Consider the following 17,197-nt stretch of genomic DNA (forward strand, 5'->3'; position numbering starts at 1 on the left):
ATTACATTATGTATTTGCTCTGTTTTTATGTCATGTTTATTGTTTTGATTATGTTATGTATTAATTGTTTGATTTGTTTATTGCTGATATGTAATACCTTTATCATTTACTACTGTTATTACTATTATCTTGATTATTATTGTGGTTGTAATTACTATGATTGATATTTGTTTGTTTACTATTGTTTTATTATTGTCACTTATTATTATTATTGATTTGTCTGGTTGTAATTATGAACATTTTATACTAATAAACTGAAATTATATAAACATTCTAAATTGTCAGTCTCTCAGTATCTTAATCAAGCCGCAAACACTCGATAATATAAAAAGAAATATGACAAGGCCTATGGTCTGATGATATGGTCTATATGATATGATCTATGGTGCTCACTAAAAATTACCTTGAAAAAGCTTCCAACAGTGGATCATAATTCTGATATGTGTATTACTCAAAGGGAGCTACTTTGAAGGGGACAAGTCATTGAACTGAATATTTTAAGTATTTTTATTTTTATGAGCCATCAGACACTTTTTGGTACACCTCTTTTATATTCATATCCATGATCAACCTTAACCACTTCTCTTGTACGACAGCATCACATCCAAAGGGGATGTGATAGGGACGTGAATCTGGTTTAACACAATCAGGTAATTGGGAAGTTTTTTAAGAATCTTTCCTCAATTATCTATTGTTACTTTCCCCAGTACTGACAAACTTGTGTTTAATAATCATTTATCTTTAGGTTTGCAGTGTGCACTGTTACTAGCTCCCCCTTCAACTAGTTAACTCTTTTATAAGGAAGTCGGTCAATTAACAAAATTTTGCATTTATATTAGCATTAATCTGATTTATAAATAAGATTATTGATGAAAGAAGAAGAAAGTTGTTATGGAGAAACCTTCTTAAAACCAGTATACCCAAACTGGAACCTTCACTATTTAAACCTTCATTTGACATTTTTTTATTCTATTTTGAGTGAATAGAATAAACTTGATTTTTTCTCAAAAGAGAAAAAATCAAGCTGGAGCGCAATAGTAAATCTATATTTAATTTACCTTTGTTTATTTAAATACTTCTACAGTCTCATGAACAACAAAGTTGTTAAATTAAGTTTAGGAATTGTCTTATTACTGTTAGTTCATTTGCTTTTTCTAAGAGATATATCATCTTAGAGATGTTTCTTATTTTCTTACAGCTTCCTCACTTAAGTAATGATGCTTATAGATCTAATATTCTTCATTAGAAACATTTAGACTGTGTAATGCAATTTATAGTCAGTCTTACATCAAACTATGTAGATAACTTTGTTTACCATAAAATGCTTTCTTACATATTTTATAAGTGTCCAAACTCATTGCTATATTAATATTGCTAAAGATGCTTATTGTAGTACTAGTATATTATAATTAATTTAAAATTAAATGTTAAAGAGGTGTAATATTTAAACCTAAAATTTTATTTTCAATTGATAATCTCTCAATATCCTGATCAAGCTGCAAACACATGACAATATATATATTTTCAACATCACTAGTCTTATAAGAAAAGCGTTTTTACGTAAATTTTGATAACATCATTATATCTATTTTCATTATTATTATTTGCAGCTATATCAATCCATTGTGAATGTATAGTCCCCTTTGGTTATTCCTACTAATAACTCTCCCTGACACCACAATTTGCTTCCAGTCTCCTCCTTGCCTCTCTGTCTAGAGCCTGCTGCTTTCAGTTGATTCTGACACTTCCTTTGATTTCTTTATCCCACTGATCTGCGGGTTTTCCTTTTGGCCGAATTAGATATCTCTGAACTCAGTTCAGCACCAAAGCTGGCCAATGGCCATCCATACTCCTTGCAATGTGCCCTGCCTACTGCCACATTATTTTCATGATGTAGCTGATGAAATAAAATTTGCAACAATGTAGTCACAGAAGTGAAAGTATTACTCCCAATCTGATATATTGATATTTATTACTGATATTACTGTTATTGTGCTGCTATTATTTACAATAATTAATTTATAAGAGATGCATCAGCTACAAAGACTGATTTTGTTTTTAAGGTTTGCGACGAGTAGATATAAAGAACCAGCTGGCCATAATACTACCAACTTGTATATGCATCTTACAAATTATGCTGTTAATAAACACAGTCGAACATTTATTGTGGATGATGAAGCAGGAAGTAAAAGGTACTATTATTATATGTTAGTGCATTGTGCTTTTCAAATCTTAAACTTAAAAATTATTTGTTATTAGCCAATAAACAGTTACCAAACTAGTTATTGGATTGGTATTAATTATTTACTTCTTTTTGTATTGAATGTTTCATTATATCTGCTTTTAGATGCTTATTATTATTATTATAACTAGTAAATAGTTAAATTTAATCTTTTCAGAAAGTTGTGTTTTTGTTTTATGGAAGTTTGTTGTATGAATGTTCTACTTTTAAAACTATAGTATTATCAAACTTAATGTCCATACAATAAGTCCAAACAAAAAAAACAGAGATTAGGGTTTTTTTATTCCTGGAACTGAAGTAAATGAGAACTGATACACACCATTGAGAATATTTTGTCTGTATATTTCAAAGCTGTAAACGGGTGAATTGCTTAGCACTATCCTACTGGTAAGTTTGAATCTAAAATTCGTATGCATTTGAAGTACACAATTTTAACACTAGAATACCAAACCACAGACACTACAATTGTAGTATTGATATCATTATATCGTACTGGAGAAATGTTGAATATAGCGAATAGTGATTGTATACATAAATTATAGTCCCTACCATAACCGACTGCTGCTAAATGACCATATGCTATTAGTTTTACAAGCAAGTGAAATATATATAGTACTGTATACAGAATTTATTACAAAGAATACTGTAATAACATAAATTACTTTTTGCTATAATATTAAACCGCAATTTAATACAGGGCGACGTAGAGAAACGGAAAATTTTGAATTTGATGTTGGCAGCCCTGTAGAGCTGCCATAAGTAGAATAGACGTTAAACTGTAGAGCAGTACTGATAATTAGTTTGATGGAGCAGTGGAGTGGTGTAGTGTGTGGTTGCCGTAAGGGAGGTTTTCCGACATGGTAACAGTGTGACAGCTGTGCAAAGAGTATTTTGATGACACTGTAATATTCCGCCCCGAGGTTAGGTTCACGCGTTAAGAAGTTCCTTCTTCACGCGCAATCAAAACTTGGGTTCATAACTTTGAAGAGCCTGGTTCGGCTCTGAAAAAACCTGGTGAGCGTGTATTGTCTGTACATAGGCCAGAAAACATTGATGCCGTGAAAGCTCCATAGTAAGGAGTTCTCGTCCTTCGGTGCATAAAATTGCCTTGCCATTGGAGCTCGGACTTCGGAGCATGCAAAGAATATTCCATAACCAGAAATTTCTACCTTAGAAAATTCAAATTTTCCAAGAACTGAAACCTAACGATTGTGTATTGCGTCTGCACTTTTGTTAAAAACTGTTGTCTAAAGTCATGATAATGCTAACTTTATTGAAAATGTTTGGATGTCAGATGAAGCCAATTTTAACTTAAGTGGATATGTGAATAAGTATAACTTCCATTGCTGGGCACAAAAAACCCTGCTTAGGTTCATCAGCGTCCGTTATGCAGTGCTACTGTATGATAGGGAGGAGGGAGATAGGCTTTTATTTCTTTGAAGACGAAGGGGGCTCTGCTGTCACTATGATGTCGACGTGCTAGAGACACTCTTGTTCTTAGGTATCATTTTCTTCCAAATCTTGATTTTCAGGAAACCTGGTCTCAATAGGATGGAGCCACCTCACACATTGCCCGACAGTCTTTGGCAGCAGTGAGATGTTTGTTTGGGGGTCGTATAATTTCAAGGCCTGCTAACATCGCTTGGCTGCCCCAGTCTCCAGACCGTTCAGTCTGCGACTTTTTTTTATGGGAACATATGAAGAGCGTTGTGACTAGACTAGATCAAGAAACCTTACACAGCTCGAAACACAAATTGAAGAGGAAATTGCCAACATCTTGGAGAACACATTGCGCTACGCTATGTAAAATTTTCAGAATAGACTTACTGAATGTGTACGCATGAATGTATGGCACTTAAGTAAAGTAATTTTTAAAATCTATTGAAGTGTCCACTCTTGTAGAACATACTTTCAACATCAGATAAAGGTTAATAACTTTACTTCATTTTTTCTAATTATTTAAATGTTTCCCATTTCTCTGAGCCACCTATATTACAGGCTATTAGTTATATAAGCAAGTGAAATATATATATATATATATATATATATATATGTATATAGTATTATATACAAAGGTTATTACAACGTCTAAACACTGTATACATATGGTTCCTTCTATAACAGACGATGGCGGCTAATTATTACATGATATAAGTATTATGAATACATGAAGTGTATATATTAGTACATAAAATGACTGCTACAACAAAAAGTAAACACAGTAGCGATATATAACACTTAGCAGCAGTACAATGTATAAGCAGAAGGTTTCAATGGATTGCAACCTTAATAACGACTTAAACTGTGGAAAATATTTTAAGTTTTCAAAATATCTGAATTTTCAGACAAAGATCTTGAAAACAATTGGTCCTAACGCTCTGAAAAAAATTTTCGTCCCCCTGGATGGATCCCAGCCCATCCAATCTCACCACAGGTGAGATCGACTTGTAGCATGAGGTGCCCTAGGCGCGCTTATTTTGAGGGGGTAAAATGAGATGTACTTTTCCTTAGTGTTCATTATCTTAGCAACCGCTCAGCCAATTTTCATGATTGAAACGGCGTGTGTGTTAGTGGGTTGAGTGCTAACTGTTTATTAACGCATCAGGTACACTCTCGATCAACCGGATATCCGTTAAACAGAAATTTAGTCTGGCTCTGTACTTTTGTTAATTTTTTCTTTTTCCTGTTTAGCCTCTGGTAATTACCTTTCAGATAATACTTCAGAGGATGAATGAGGATGATATTATGAGTGTAAATGAATTGTAGTCTTGTACAGTCTCAGTTCGACCATTCCTGAGATGTGTGGTTAATTGAAAACCCAACCACCAAAGAACACCGGTACCCACGATCTAGTATTCAAGTCCGTATAAAATAACTGTCTTTACTAGGACTTGAGCGCTGGAACTCTCGACTTCCAAATCAGCTGATTTGGGAAGACACGTTCACCACTAGACCAACCCAGTGGGTTGTACTTTTGCTAATTGCACCATGGATAATGACACCTCCCACCATAAAATATTTCGTTTCGTACTTTTACTTTTATTACGAAGCCAATGACGTAATAGTGTGACATCATAGAGGTAACGTCATAGGTGTGACGTCACCAGCCACCTCACAGGGCAAAGGTCAAGGTTGCAGCAGAAGCATCCAATAGCCACTACTTACTGGAATTTTTTGTAGGATTTTCTCAAAGACTGTGCAGTACCGCGTTTTGTAACAGTAACAACAAAGTAATTGTAATTGAAGTAGAGTTCTTTTTCACTTCTTCTGAGAAGAGAGCAGCCCGCAATAGTGTTGGTATTGCAATTTACATCTAAATGAAACAAATATATACAATAGTTGCTACATCGCTTAAAATGAATCTATATAAACGGTCATCACAACAGTTATTATAAATTTAAAAAATGCTGCATTATTACCAGTGAACTTTTGAAAAATAAAACCCATAATGGTGACATTTCCATAAAACCAAAGGTTATGTATGGTACAGAAACCCCCCAAAAAGCTAATGTTCATTTAAAATGCTAGGTGTTCAGTCGCTCCAAGTAACGGCGAGGTTGAAGTGGCGACGATTACTACCCAACGTATCATGCATCATGTCTATGCTACTAAGAGACGACTGACTAATCATGGTGTTTCAGTGTTTCAGAGAACAATAATGTAGCAGTAACGTGCAGGATGATCATTCAAGCTCGCCATTACATGGGGCTACTGTATTCCATTTTTTATGGTTAACTACTGTGCTGTAGCGACTGTTAAATGTTTAATTAATGATAATGCAATATATATATATATATATACACACACACACACACACACACACACACACAGAATGATAACATGAAGAACTTTTAACTTTTAAGACGTATTCTACTAGTGAAACTAAAGAAGAAAGTTCGTATCAATATAGGTTCATAAATGCTTCGTTAGCTTGTGTTGCCATTGTTAAAGATTTTGTTGTGATTTCTGAGTCTTTGGTAAAGTTAAGCCAGACTGTAGTTGTTGGAACTGAAATTAAGGAGTAATTTATTGGTTTTATGTGAAATGTAACCTGAAAAAATCGGTCCCAGAACTACATTTTCAGTAGTTTTCAAAAGATTTGGGTAAAAAACATGCTATTTTATGTTTGGCATAAAATAGCTTTGTTAAATGGGTAATAAAAAAATAAAGTAAAACTTGTAGAGAATTTGATTCTGAGTAAAATAGTTTGATTAAGGTCTACAAAACCTTAATACAAACATAAAAATTTCTAAGTTTATTAAAATCAAAATGTGACAGATTTTAGCTAGATATTAAACTAAATTAGTTTTTATAAGTTAAAGTTAATTAAAAATGTTTAACTGGTCACAAATAACATGTTTTAAATTGTATGTATATCGTAAGAATTACTTAAAAAAGTTTACCTTTTAATTTTCAAATAGCAACAAGGGAATAGTTATTGTGGAAGGTCAGGATATAATAAACTAGTACAGTATTGAAGTAGGATTAAAATATTATAAAATAATAAAGTGAAATTAACTTTCCAAGTTAAAGTTTTAAAGATTACACACAAAATCATATTTGTTATAAAAAATATGAATTCTATTAATTTTAAATGTTAATTAATACACATCACCAGTATTTATTTGATTCATAAATAGATGAAATTGAATTTTAAATAAATATATTATTTATGAAATTTTGTTTCAGTTTACCTTTTTTGTTTTTAATCAAATTGGTACTTCACTGAAGTAGAATCTTGAACAGAAAAATTATATTCACCTATATTTAAGTGGTGTATTTTAATTAATTTAAGTATTAAAAGATTTTAAAGCAGCAAGAATGAGCAAGAAAAAGAATTTTAGACAGTTTACAGGTCATTCTTAGGCAATACAGTATGCTTAAACTGTTACATAACTGTAAAAAAAATTACTTTTCCATTGTTAATGTGGCACATTGTTAATAGTTTCAGTTTCTAGCCATACTCTGCAATTATTTCAAGTAATAAAATCATATGTCTTAAAAGTCCAAAATTTTAATGTTCTGTATTATGGTACAGCTTTATTATTTCTGCAGTTAAATTTATAAAATTTTGTGTATTCTATGGGTATCAGGATATATCTCAAATTGTAAGTTTTTCTGTTTGTTGTTAAATAATCTACTATTATTTTTTGCAATCAGCTCAGAACCAGAGAACAAACTTTATTTCCATTTCAGTCAAAATTTACATTTTTTTATCCTCTCCTTCTGCATTGATTTACATTTTTAAAGTCCTTTTGCTTCATCTCCATTATTTCATATTCATGGCTTTTTGAGGTCATTTGTAATCCCCCTGTGTATCGACTTGAAGGATCTTATATATTTATATTTTTTACACACTAAATCTATTAATTTAAATCTATTTCTACCCCGCATGCGCTAAATCACACTCCATTTTTTAATGGTGGGTATTTGTTAAAAGAGACAATGATCAGTTTTTGGAATATTCTGTGTTAGCATAGCATCCAAAAACATAGCGCATGTATTTATATTTCAATTTGCTCTAGTAAATTACTGCTTTGGTCTTTGTTGCTATGATAAGAAGAACACAAATCCGGCTAAATTACGAGAAATATTCTATAATCTTATTAATAGTGTGAATCCTGATGCTGTAGTTTATACGGACAGCACTAAACATTTTAATTTGTTGGTTGTGGTTTTGTGGCTGGCAACAGAACATACATCTTTGGCCTACCCAGCATTGTCAGTATTTTCATTGCAAAGCTGTATGCTATTAATAAGATCTTAAATGTAATTAGCTCAACATTTCGACATGTACTTGTCTGCTTGATTCCATGAGTGCCTTAAGGCGATTGGTGATGTACTCCAGACACCCTGTTGCCTGTGAGATTCAGTGTGTTATTTCTCAAATGACTGAACTTAATACAACTGTGAGCTTCTGCTGGATCCTCAGCCATAATGGAATTTCAGTCAATGAGCGTACTGATTGTGCAAAAAAAGAGGCTTGTTTCCAGTCTCCTTTGGCTAATCGTATTGTTTCAAACGATCTTGTATTTTCTCAAGAGGGTGGTTCATGATGAGTGGCAAAGTGATTTGAATGCTACAACAGTAAACTTCATCCAGTTAAGAACACTGCATCACCATGGAACGCTTAATGCAGGAGTAACCATTGAGATAAGCTAACAGGCAAAATATGCTAGGGAATAATGAAATAATGTTATTTTATGTTTTATGATTTCTAAGAGTCACCTGGATATATTTAAATATTTGAATTTCAATACAGTATGTTTCAGCTAATTATGCCATTTGCTGTATTTCAGATGGTAATTTTATTGTTATGTGGTTTATTAGTATAATATTAATACATTATGTGCCCAGGTGCTGGTGATGACACTTGCGCCCTGAAAAAAACATTTCCTCCTCCACAGGTGTAAGAAAACAACACAGTGGGGGGTTTTATTAGAGACAAACAGATATACCTCCATGACCACTGTTTTAAAAGCGCTTAATCAAAAAAAATAAAATAAATTTTTAAATGATTAATTTTAATTCTTAATAGAAATACAGACTTTTTTAATTACATATTTCTATGTCTCTCATAAGTTTCAATTTTTACCAATAATGTAACTCCAAAAACTTATTTTAAAAGCTAAAACTACTAAAATGTAAATTTGTACAGGGTTATAGCATGGAAATTATGTTGATTTACATTGAAAACTGAAATTCACATTTTTGGAGGTATATTCCTGGTTCTGCCCTGACATTGGATAAAACAATTTATAAATTATATTGTTTGAATATTTATATAAATAAGTATTTTATATTATTTTTTAGACGATTATCGACTGTAAATCAGTATTTCAGTAAAATGGATGAAGATGTTGATAAACTATGGGCATCAATTGATGATATTATTATAAAAACCATTATTTCAGCGTATCCTGTTCTTAGACATTCTTACCATGCGTGTTTCCCAGCTCATGACTTTATGTATGCATGCTTTGAGTTATTAGGATTTGATATTCTGTTGGATAGTAAACTGAAACCATACATATTAGAGGTAATTATAATATTATGAGTAATAATTCATTTCATCAAAATCAATTACTACTGAGTAGTAATGTGAGTATATGAGTGTGTGTGTGTTTAAATTCTATTAAATAAACCAAGTAGTACAGAATATTGGGATAAGATGTATGTTACCTTAATTTTTCTTGAGAGTACTTTCACACGATCCTGCATCTTCAGTCATGATTGTAATTATTCCATTACTGTGTAATAAAAATTTAAAAATAGTAATACAAAAATAATGAAAATTGCTTATCAATTAACATGAGTGTCACAGTTTGTTGCATTTTTTATAAGACTGCCACCTCCTTCAAACACTGTTTGATGGTTTATCAAATTTAAAGTTTCTTTATATTATACGTGTAATATTTTTCTAATATATTAATTTTATGGCATCTTTATTCATTTCTGATATTTCTAAATTTATGTTAATATCAGAAATAGAATGTTTATTGTTTATTTGATGGTTTCTATTTATTATATTACTTTCATGAAAAATTAACATAAGATATATGTCTATCTGAATATTCTATACTAGGTGGTTAATTTAATAGAATTAAAATATATATACACTTGTGTGTGTGTGTGTGTGTGTGTATATATATTTTTAATTTATTTTATTAGATCAACCAAAGTACAGAATAAATGAACTAGGATGACTTAACTATTCCAATGTATATGCAGGAGTCCTTTCGCAATTTACTCGCATCATCAGCTGCATTATATATTCATCTCAAATTACATTACAAACTTCGTAAAATATAATAACATATCATGCACTTATATGTTTTATTTAAAATTTAAAACCTTTAATCTTTTTATTTTTTTATTTTAAAATTTTATTCAGTTAAATTAACAATTAAAACGATATTTAAAATATGAAATATTAATTAAAATTAACATTAAAAATTAAATTAAAAAAATTTTACATATGTAAAAATATGACATCAAGGCATAAAATCAAAATTAAATTAAAAATTCAAATAAAAATAATTGTAAATAAAGCAATTATGCATGTTGTCCACTTAACTGAACTTACTTTACTATACTGATTAAAATGTATTAAATTATACATCACTATCAAAATAAATGGTAGTGCCATCTAATGCAGCTTTCAATTGTGGTTCATCTTCATATTCTGTCTGAAGGTTGATCATATTAAATTTACTTTTATGTTTATGTAAATAGTATCCTTCTAAAATGTCTAATCCCTTACTATTATTATATTATAATGTGCAGCAATATGTTTTTATTATATTTTTTAATTTCCAGTATTTTTAAATTTGTCGTAATATCAGATATTGTATGTTTATTCTTAATCAGCATATCATTACATTAGAGAAACCCAGTTTACCTTTTTTATAATTTGTAAATGTTCCAAGAATTTAGTCTAAAAGGATCTAGTGGTCTTTTGCTTGTATGTATTGTATACAAGCAAATAAAATTTGCTAATTTAATTATGAACCCTTGCAGAAAGGACATTATAGCAGATATTTTGCGAAGATGTTTGAAACATTCAAGGATATTCTACCAACATCTTCCCTTATTGAAGGCTTTATTTTTATTTCCATAATGACTGCATCTATATAAAATTTAGCAGCAATACTGTCATCTAAGTAGCTGAGTTGACAAAACAACCAATTTAAACTATAGGTATTGGATTTTCCTGCTTTAAGTGTGGACGTATTTTATTTGTAGCTGTGAAAAAGTGAAAGCTGTGTGTGAATATTTAACATGAAATTGTGACTACAGTTGGAATTTTGCAGTGTGGGAAAAATATCAAGTATGATTGCTATTTAAATCAAGAAATTTCTGCCTTTTTTCTAAAAGGGCAGAGATGCTACTCTACTATAAAAATAAGATGTATTGATATTTAAAAAAAATATATTTTTTTAAGGAACTGTTATAATTTGATTTAAATAATTAAGTATTTTGAATTCTATGAATACGTATAGTTTTTTTTTAAATAATGAACAGTGTTTATTATTATGAAATTGACTTCGAGGTAAAAATAAATTTAATTTATAAAAATTCCCATCATTATAAAGATTGTATCTTGTAGTTTAAAGATAATCTAAAATTAATTTTAATTAAAAAACAATTGTTAACAGCCACAAAAAAGGATGGATGACATTTTAAAACTGTGAAGTTTATAAAGCTTTTGTAACTTTTCCCACTGTTTCACACTATTTTATTGATTAAAATGAAACTGTTTATGCATATTTCTTTTTTCTTATAGTGAAACAGAACTTCAAAAACAAAGTAAAGTTTTGAGGGCAATCAAAAAAGTAATGAGACTGATTTCACAAAAATCAAAATGGCAAAAATCAAAATGTGCAAAATGGCAATCCTGCATGTATATAAGTACCCAGATGTGTTTTCTACTTCTCATATCATTTGAAGTTGATTGTTGTAGTCATTGAGTGCCAGTGACTGTTTTCATAAAGTATGTTGGGTAATCACCTACCACAGAAAAAAAATTGATTACTGTTATGTGATTCAGTTTTGTGTCTGTTTAAAAATTCAGCTTCTGAAACATACAAAATAATGAAAGAAGGATTCAATGAAGAATGTGTGCTGTACATGTTTTTGTTGGCGTGCCACATTTTTGCCCTGGTGAGAGTGTGAAAAACATTGTGAGAGCGGGTTGACGAAGCACATCAACTAACAGCATTATGGTGATCACAGTGAGCATCATCATTCAAGAAGAATGATATTGGTGAGCAGGAATTGGGGTAACTGCTACATGTCTCACAAAGCAGTGCACACAATATTCTGAGTGAGTGAATGCAAACATATTGTGTGTTGTTGGGTTTCGCAGCTCTTGACGCCTGACCAAATGGAGTACTGTGTATTCATCTGCAAAGAATTTTTGGCTTGCTACAAGAAGGAAGAACATGCCTTTTGCATGTTGTGGTAACCACTGATGAGTCTTGAATCTTCTCTTATGACCCTAAGATGAAACAACAAAGGTCCTAATGGAAGTCAACTTCTTCAACACCTATGAAAAAAGCAAACGCATGGGTAGTCATGATTATCATGAAGGATTCATTTACCAACATCAGGTGTCTACAGAGACAACTGTAAGTGCTTTCTGGTATGTTAGTGTGCTGAAGATAATGCTGAATTACTTTAAAAAAAAGCCCTAGAAAAAAAATTTAAGAATTTCTGTTGCATTACAATAATACTTGCCCCCATGTTGTTCAGGTAGTCTGCAAATTTTTAAAATGGAAAAAAATTAAATGATTCCTCATCGACCTTGCCGTCCAGATCTAGTTTAGTACAACTTCTGGCTGTTCCCAGATGAAGAAGGATCTTAAAGGGTGAATATTTGAAATGAATCTAGAGATCGTAAAAGAAGTGTATTGCTCTTAAGGGAGCCTTTTGAAAAGGAACATATAAATGTAGAATCAGATTAAAGTTCTTTTTGAACAACAGTTGTCTCATTACGTTTTGGACCACCCTCCAAATATAAAGGTTAGAAAGAATATTTATTAAAAGCATAATGCTTTTAAGCAATCAGTTCATCAACAGTGCTTTTTTTAATTCTATTTCTTGATAAAATCTTTACTAAAATTTATGAATTACTCTCTACTTTAGTACATGAAGAAATAAACCACCTGTAGATAAGATCCGTATTAAAATTTAAAGCATTTTTACTAAAATGAAGTGCACTTTTTCAGATTTTCATTAATAAGTTTATAATTTCTGTTGTACTTTGTAGTTTTTGTTTGTTGTTGTTTTTAGTTGTTGTTTTTTATGTAGTCTTTCCCAAAATACGTGTTTATTTGTGATTATTGTTGTTTTCCACTATTTCCATATTATGTTTAATGTCAATTATGGAGGGTCTATTTTTTGTTATGTGTTTTTCAGGTAAATCATTCACCAAGTTTTCATACAGATACTCAATTAGATAAAGAAATTAAAAAAAATCTTTTAGTTGATACTTTTACTATACTAAACCTAACTGAATGTCATAAAAAAAGGGCACTAGATGAAGATAAACAACGGGTCAAACATCGTCTTTTGCAAACATTAAATGCACAACATAAGGAGTTGCATCATTCTGATGAAAATCAAATGTAAGTAAATCTATACTATTATATGAAGAGGAAGGGTTTTTTTTTGGTTTGGGGTAAACAAAAAACTACTCGATCTGTCGCTTCTAAATCTTTACCCATGTTTCTTGGCATAACTGAGAAGGTTTTCGGATACATTTCATCTCAAAAAGAAATTTGTGTGTGTGTGTGTGTGTGTGCGTGCGTGCGTGTGTGTGTGTGTGTATATATAGTTGTGGAGGTTTACCAGTTGAAGCAAAAATTGTAATGAATTGAATTAATGAACTGTGAACAGGGTTTGAAATAAATGATTCAGAACAATCGAATGAATAGTATTACATAATAATAGAATTAAATTTACATTAAATATCTACACCAGTGGTTCCCAAACGTTTCTGAGTTGTGGCGCCCTTTCTGAGTTGCAGTGCCCTTTTTCAATTAAAATTTTTCCATGGTGCCTTACCCTAAGTAAAAGTATGACTACTCATAAGTAAGAGATAAAAATAAATAAAACTTGTGTATCTTCATTATTTTTTTACTTTATTAACATTAAATTAATAATTATAAATGTCTTGGTTCAATTAATTATAAAGCTTTTACAATATTTCACGGTGCCCCTGTGATGAGGCTGTGGCTCCCCAGGGCACCATGGTGCACAGTTTGGAAGTCACTGATCTACACTATTTTATAAAGAGGAAGACAGTTTTTGTTTATTCAGGATAAACAAAAAACTACCCGATCCATCGCTAATAAATTTTTACCCATGTTTTTTGGCATAATTGAAAAGGTTTCTGGATATATTTCATCTCAAAAAATATTATATATATATATATATATATATATATATATATATATATATATATATATATATATGTACTAGTGGAGGTTGCCAGTTAAAACAAAAACTTTAATGAATTGTGAACTGTGAGTGTTTATTACTGTGTGAGATGGGTTTGAACTGATTGATTATGGATATCTTTTATGTGAGTGTAAATGAAGTGTAGTCTTGTACAGTCTCACATTTAATAATCAGTTTAATAATCATAATCACACATTTCTGAGATGTGTGATTATGAACATCTAAAAACCAATTTTTAAATTTTTTGAGTTTCATTCCAAGTTTCAAGGGTTAAAATTGATTTTTGAAAATGTTTTTTGAAACCCTGTTAGTTTTTTTATTTCTCAGTAATAAATGAAGACGAAATCAACTGGATTTTTGGTGATTGTAATCTTCATGTCAATAAACTAATTTCTAGATTTTTGAAATTTTACCTTGAAAGGGGATGAAGAAAGGCAAAAATATTTTTGAAGAATGATTGTAAATTTTCTCTATCCTGACTATAGCAAATGAGATATTCAGTAGATCTGGGCTTGCAAATACACTTTAGATAAATATTTAAAAACCAGTTTTGGGTTTTTTTAATTTTGATTTTTTTAAGGTGCTGCGACTCACAGCACGACTCACGAACACAGCACTGCCACCATTATTATATGTGTGACTGGTTGCACCTGCCTTCAGTTACTTGACTAATAAACATAAAATAAAAAGATTGGCTGTTACAGGAAATGCATATAATCATAGCATGGGCAAAGCTGTGATGGGGATCTAGTATATATATTCTTTATGAATAATGTTTGTTTGATAATAATCTCTTTTCACTGAATAAACAGACATTAAAAATATGCCTAAAGAACAATTAAGTCCAATTAAGTGTTAATTAAAGAATTGACCAACAAACATATTAGTATAATTATGCATTTCTCCTTGTAAATTTAAATAATTAGTTTTAATTGAAATTAATGTTACAGCTCTTTATTTACGCAAATGTTGGGTGAACTAACTTAAGCTTGCCTATGATAAAATGAATCTAAACAACTATCTGTGGCTTATATTTATTATGTCCATTACAGACATTAAGAATATCAACAACCTCTGTTTAAAAAACCTCTGCTTCATTATATTAAGCAGAGGTTGTTACAAATGCATTATATTAAGTAAACATAAGCTATGTTCATTGTATTTAGCCTGCTATCTAAACAGTGTTATTATTTTCAATCTACTGGGGTAGCTTGACTGTACTAGTTAAAAAATATTATGAACATATGTTGGCTCTAAAGTTGGAAATCAAGAAAAGAACTGGACTCTTCACTTCTGCTGTTTGACCTGTGTGAAACCTGTTTGACTGGGGTAGCGGTAATTGGACATGAGTTTTGCCGTACTGATAGTGTGGTATTAACCACAAGATTATTTGTTGTCTTATATTATAAAGATAAAAGGAAAAAGAAGAAATAACAAGTAAAAGGAAAAAGAAATGCCGTGCTCTGGATTTATTGTCTGTTATAAGGACAGTACCTCATGGTGAGGACTTTTGAAGCAGAACCCTCTTCCCATGAACTGAAACAAGCCAAGCATTTGGGATCTAGGCTGAAAAGCTGGAGTCTTTTCTATACTGACATTGAAGTGTGTTTCTTACATAATTGTCATGAAGAGTTTCAAAATTTATATTCTGAATAAAATAATTTAGTATACTGAAACAATGTTTCTGCTCTCATGGATGCCCTTTATCATGAACATAACTACAGAATGGAGACTGTCATTAATTGTTCGAAAACTAATTTAAAGGTTATCCTTTTGCACAATGGTAATAGATTTCCTTCTGTACTGCTAGCTTATGCAACTAACATGAAATGAACATATGACAATATGAAAATTCTGTTAAAAAAAGTTCAATACAAGTATTATTGGACTATAATTATATTACTATAGTAATATAATGTATTTATGTATATATGTATAGTAATATATAGTATTAATGTACAGTAATGGATTGCATTATTAATTTAATAATGTTTGCAGCTCGGCAATACTACAAATAAATCAATTTTTGTTAAAATTATGCAAATAATAATAACAATAATTTATGCAAAATAAGATTTGAATAAATTTTGTTGCTTTTTGTACAAATGGTACAGCAGGGACAGACAAATCATTATATCAGGAAGGAATGGCCAAGTGTGAAGCACTTATGCCTGGGCCAAAAAATGTTGTACATCCTGCACTATTTAACTTGGAAATTATCCTTCTACCTACACTATGTAAAATTAGGGCTTTTCAAAAACTTTGTTAAGGCGATCGATAAAAATTATGCTGAATTTCATTATTTGAAAGAAAAATTTCCGTGTATTAGTTATGCTAAAATCAACAAAGTAATTTTTCTGAGTTTCCAAATAAGAACTTTAATTAGAGATGAATAATTTAAAGAACCGTTAAGCCAAGTTGAAAAATAAGCATGGAGTTTTGTGCAAAACATTTTAGCAACATAAATCCCCTAACTACTGTGACATTTGGGACATTTATTAAATTTATGCAAACATATGGGGTGTAACATGTTCCCGAAAATTCACTTCTTGGATTCACACCTAGATTTCTTAGTCTTGGTGCATTCAGTGACAATCACAAGGAACTGTGTTTTCCAAATTTCAGTCATAGAAATCAGATAGGTATCAGTGCATTCTTGCATTACATTTGCAGTGGAATACAAGAATGCTTGTAAATTAATGTTGGACACTAAATAGGAATGTTCCAGATGCCAAACATGAAAGGAAACAAATACAACATTTTATATAAGTTGAATAGTGCTTATAAATTCTTAAATTTATTTCAGAATTTACCTACAGATCAAAAACTGGTGGGTGGTGAAGAAACTTATTTACATATTTGCATTCCGCATGAATAGTTCTATTAGGATTACATTTTTCTTAAAGTTTAATTTTGTTCCTTAGTGTAATTAACCTTCTAGTTTTATAGTTCAGCTGATTTGTCAGTTAGTTTACAATATGTGTTGAGTAA

General features: G+C 30.7%; 1 protein-coding gene across 7 annotated transcripts in view; it reads left to right on the forward strand.

The window, feature by feature from the left end:
* Positions 1-17,197, forward strand: part of LOC142329030 (tubulin polyglutamylase TTLL13-like) — a 182,900-nt gene that overhangs the window by 105,854 nt on the left and 59,849 nt on the right. For all 7 annotated transcript variants that reach the window (XM_075373302.1, XM_075373294.1, XM_075373286.1 and 4 more), the window contains 3 exons: positions 2,064-2,192; positions 9,056-9,281; positions 13,163-13,371. In XM_075373302.1, the coding sequence (XP_075229417.1) occupies positions 2,064-2,192; positions 9,056-9,281; positions 13,163-13,371 (564 nt within the window). The remainder of the gene's footprint in view (positions 1-2,063; positions 2,193-9,055; positions 9,282-13,162; positions 13,372-17,197) is intronic.

This window comes from Lycorma delicatula, chromosome 1 (assembly GCF_047948215.1).
Source record: "Lycorma delicatula isolate Av1 chromosome 1, ASM4794821v1, whole genome shotgun sequence".
Classification (NCBI taxonomy): domain Eukaryota; kingdom Metazoa; phylum Arthropoda; class Insecta; order Hemiptera; family Fulgoridae; genus Lycorma; species Lycorma delicatula.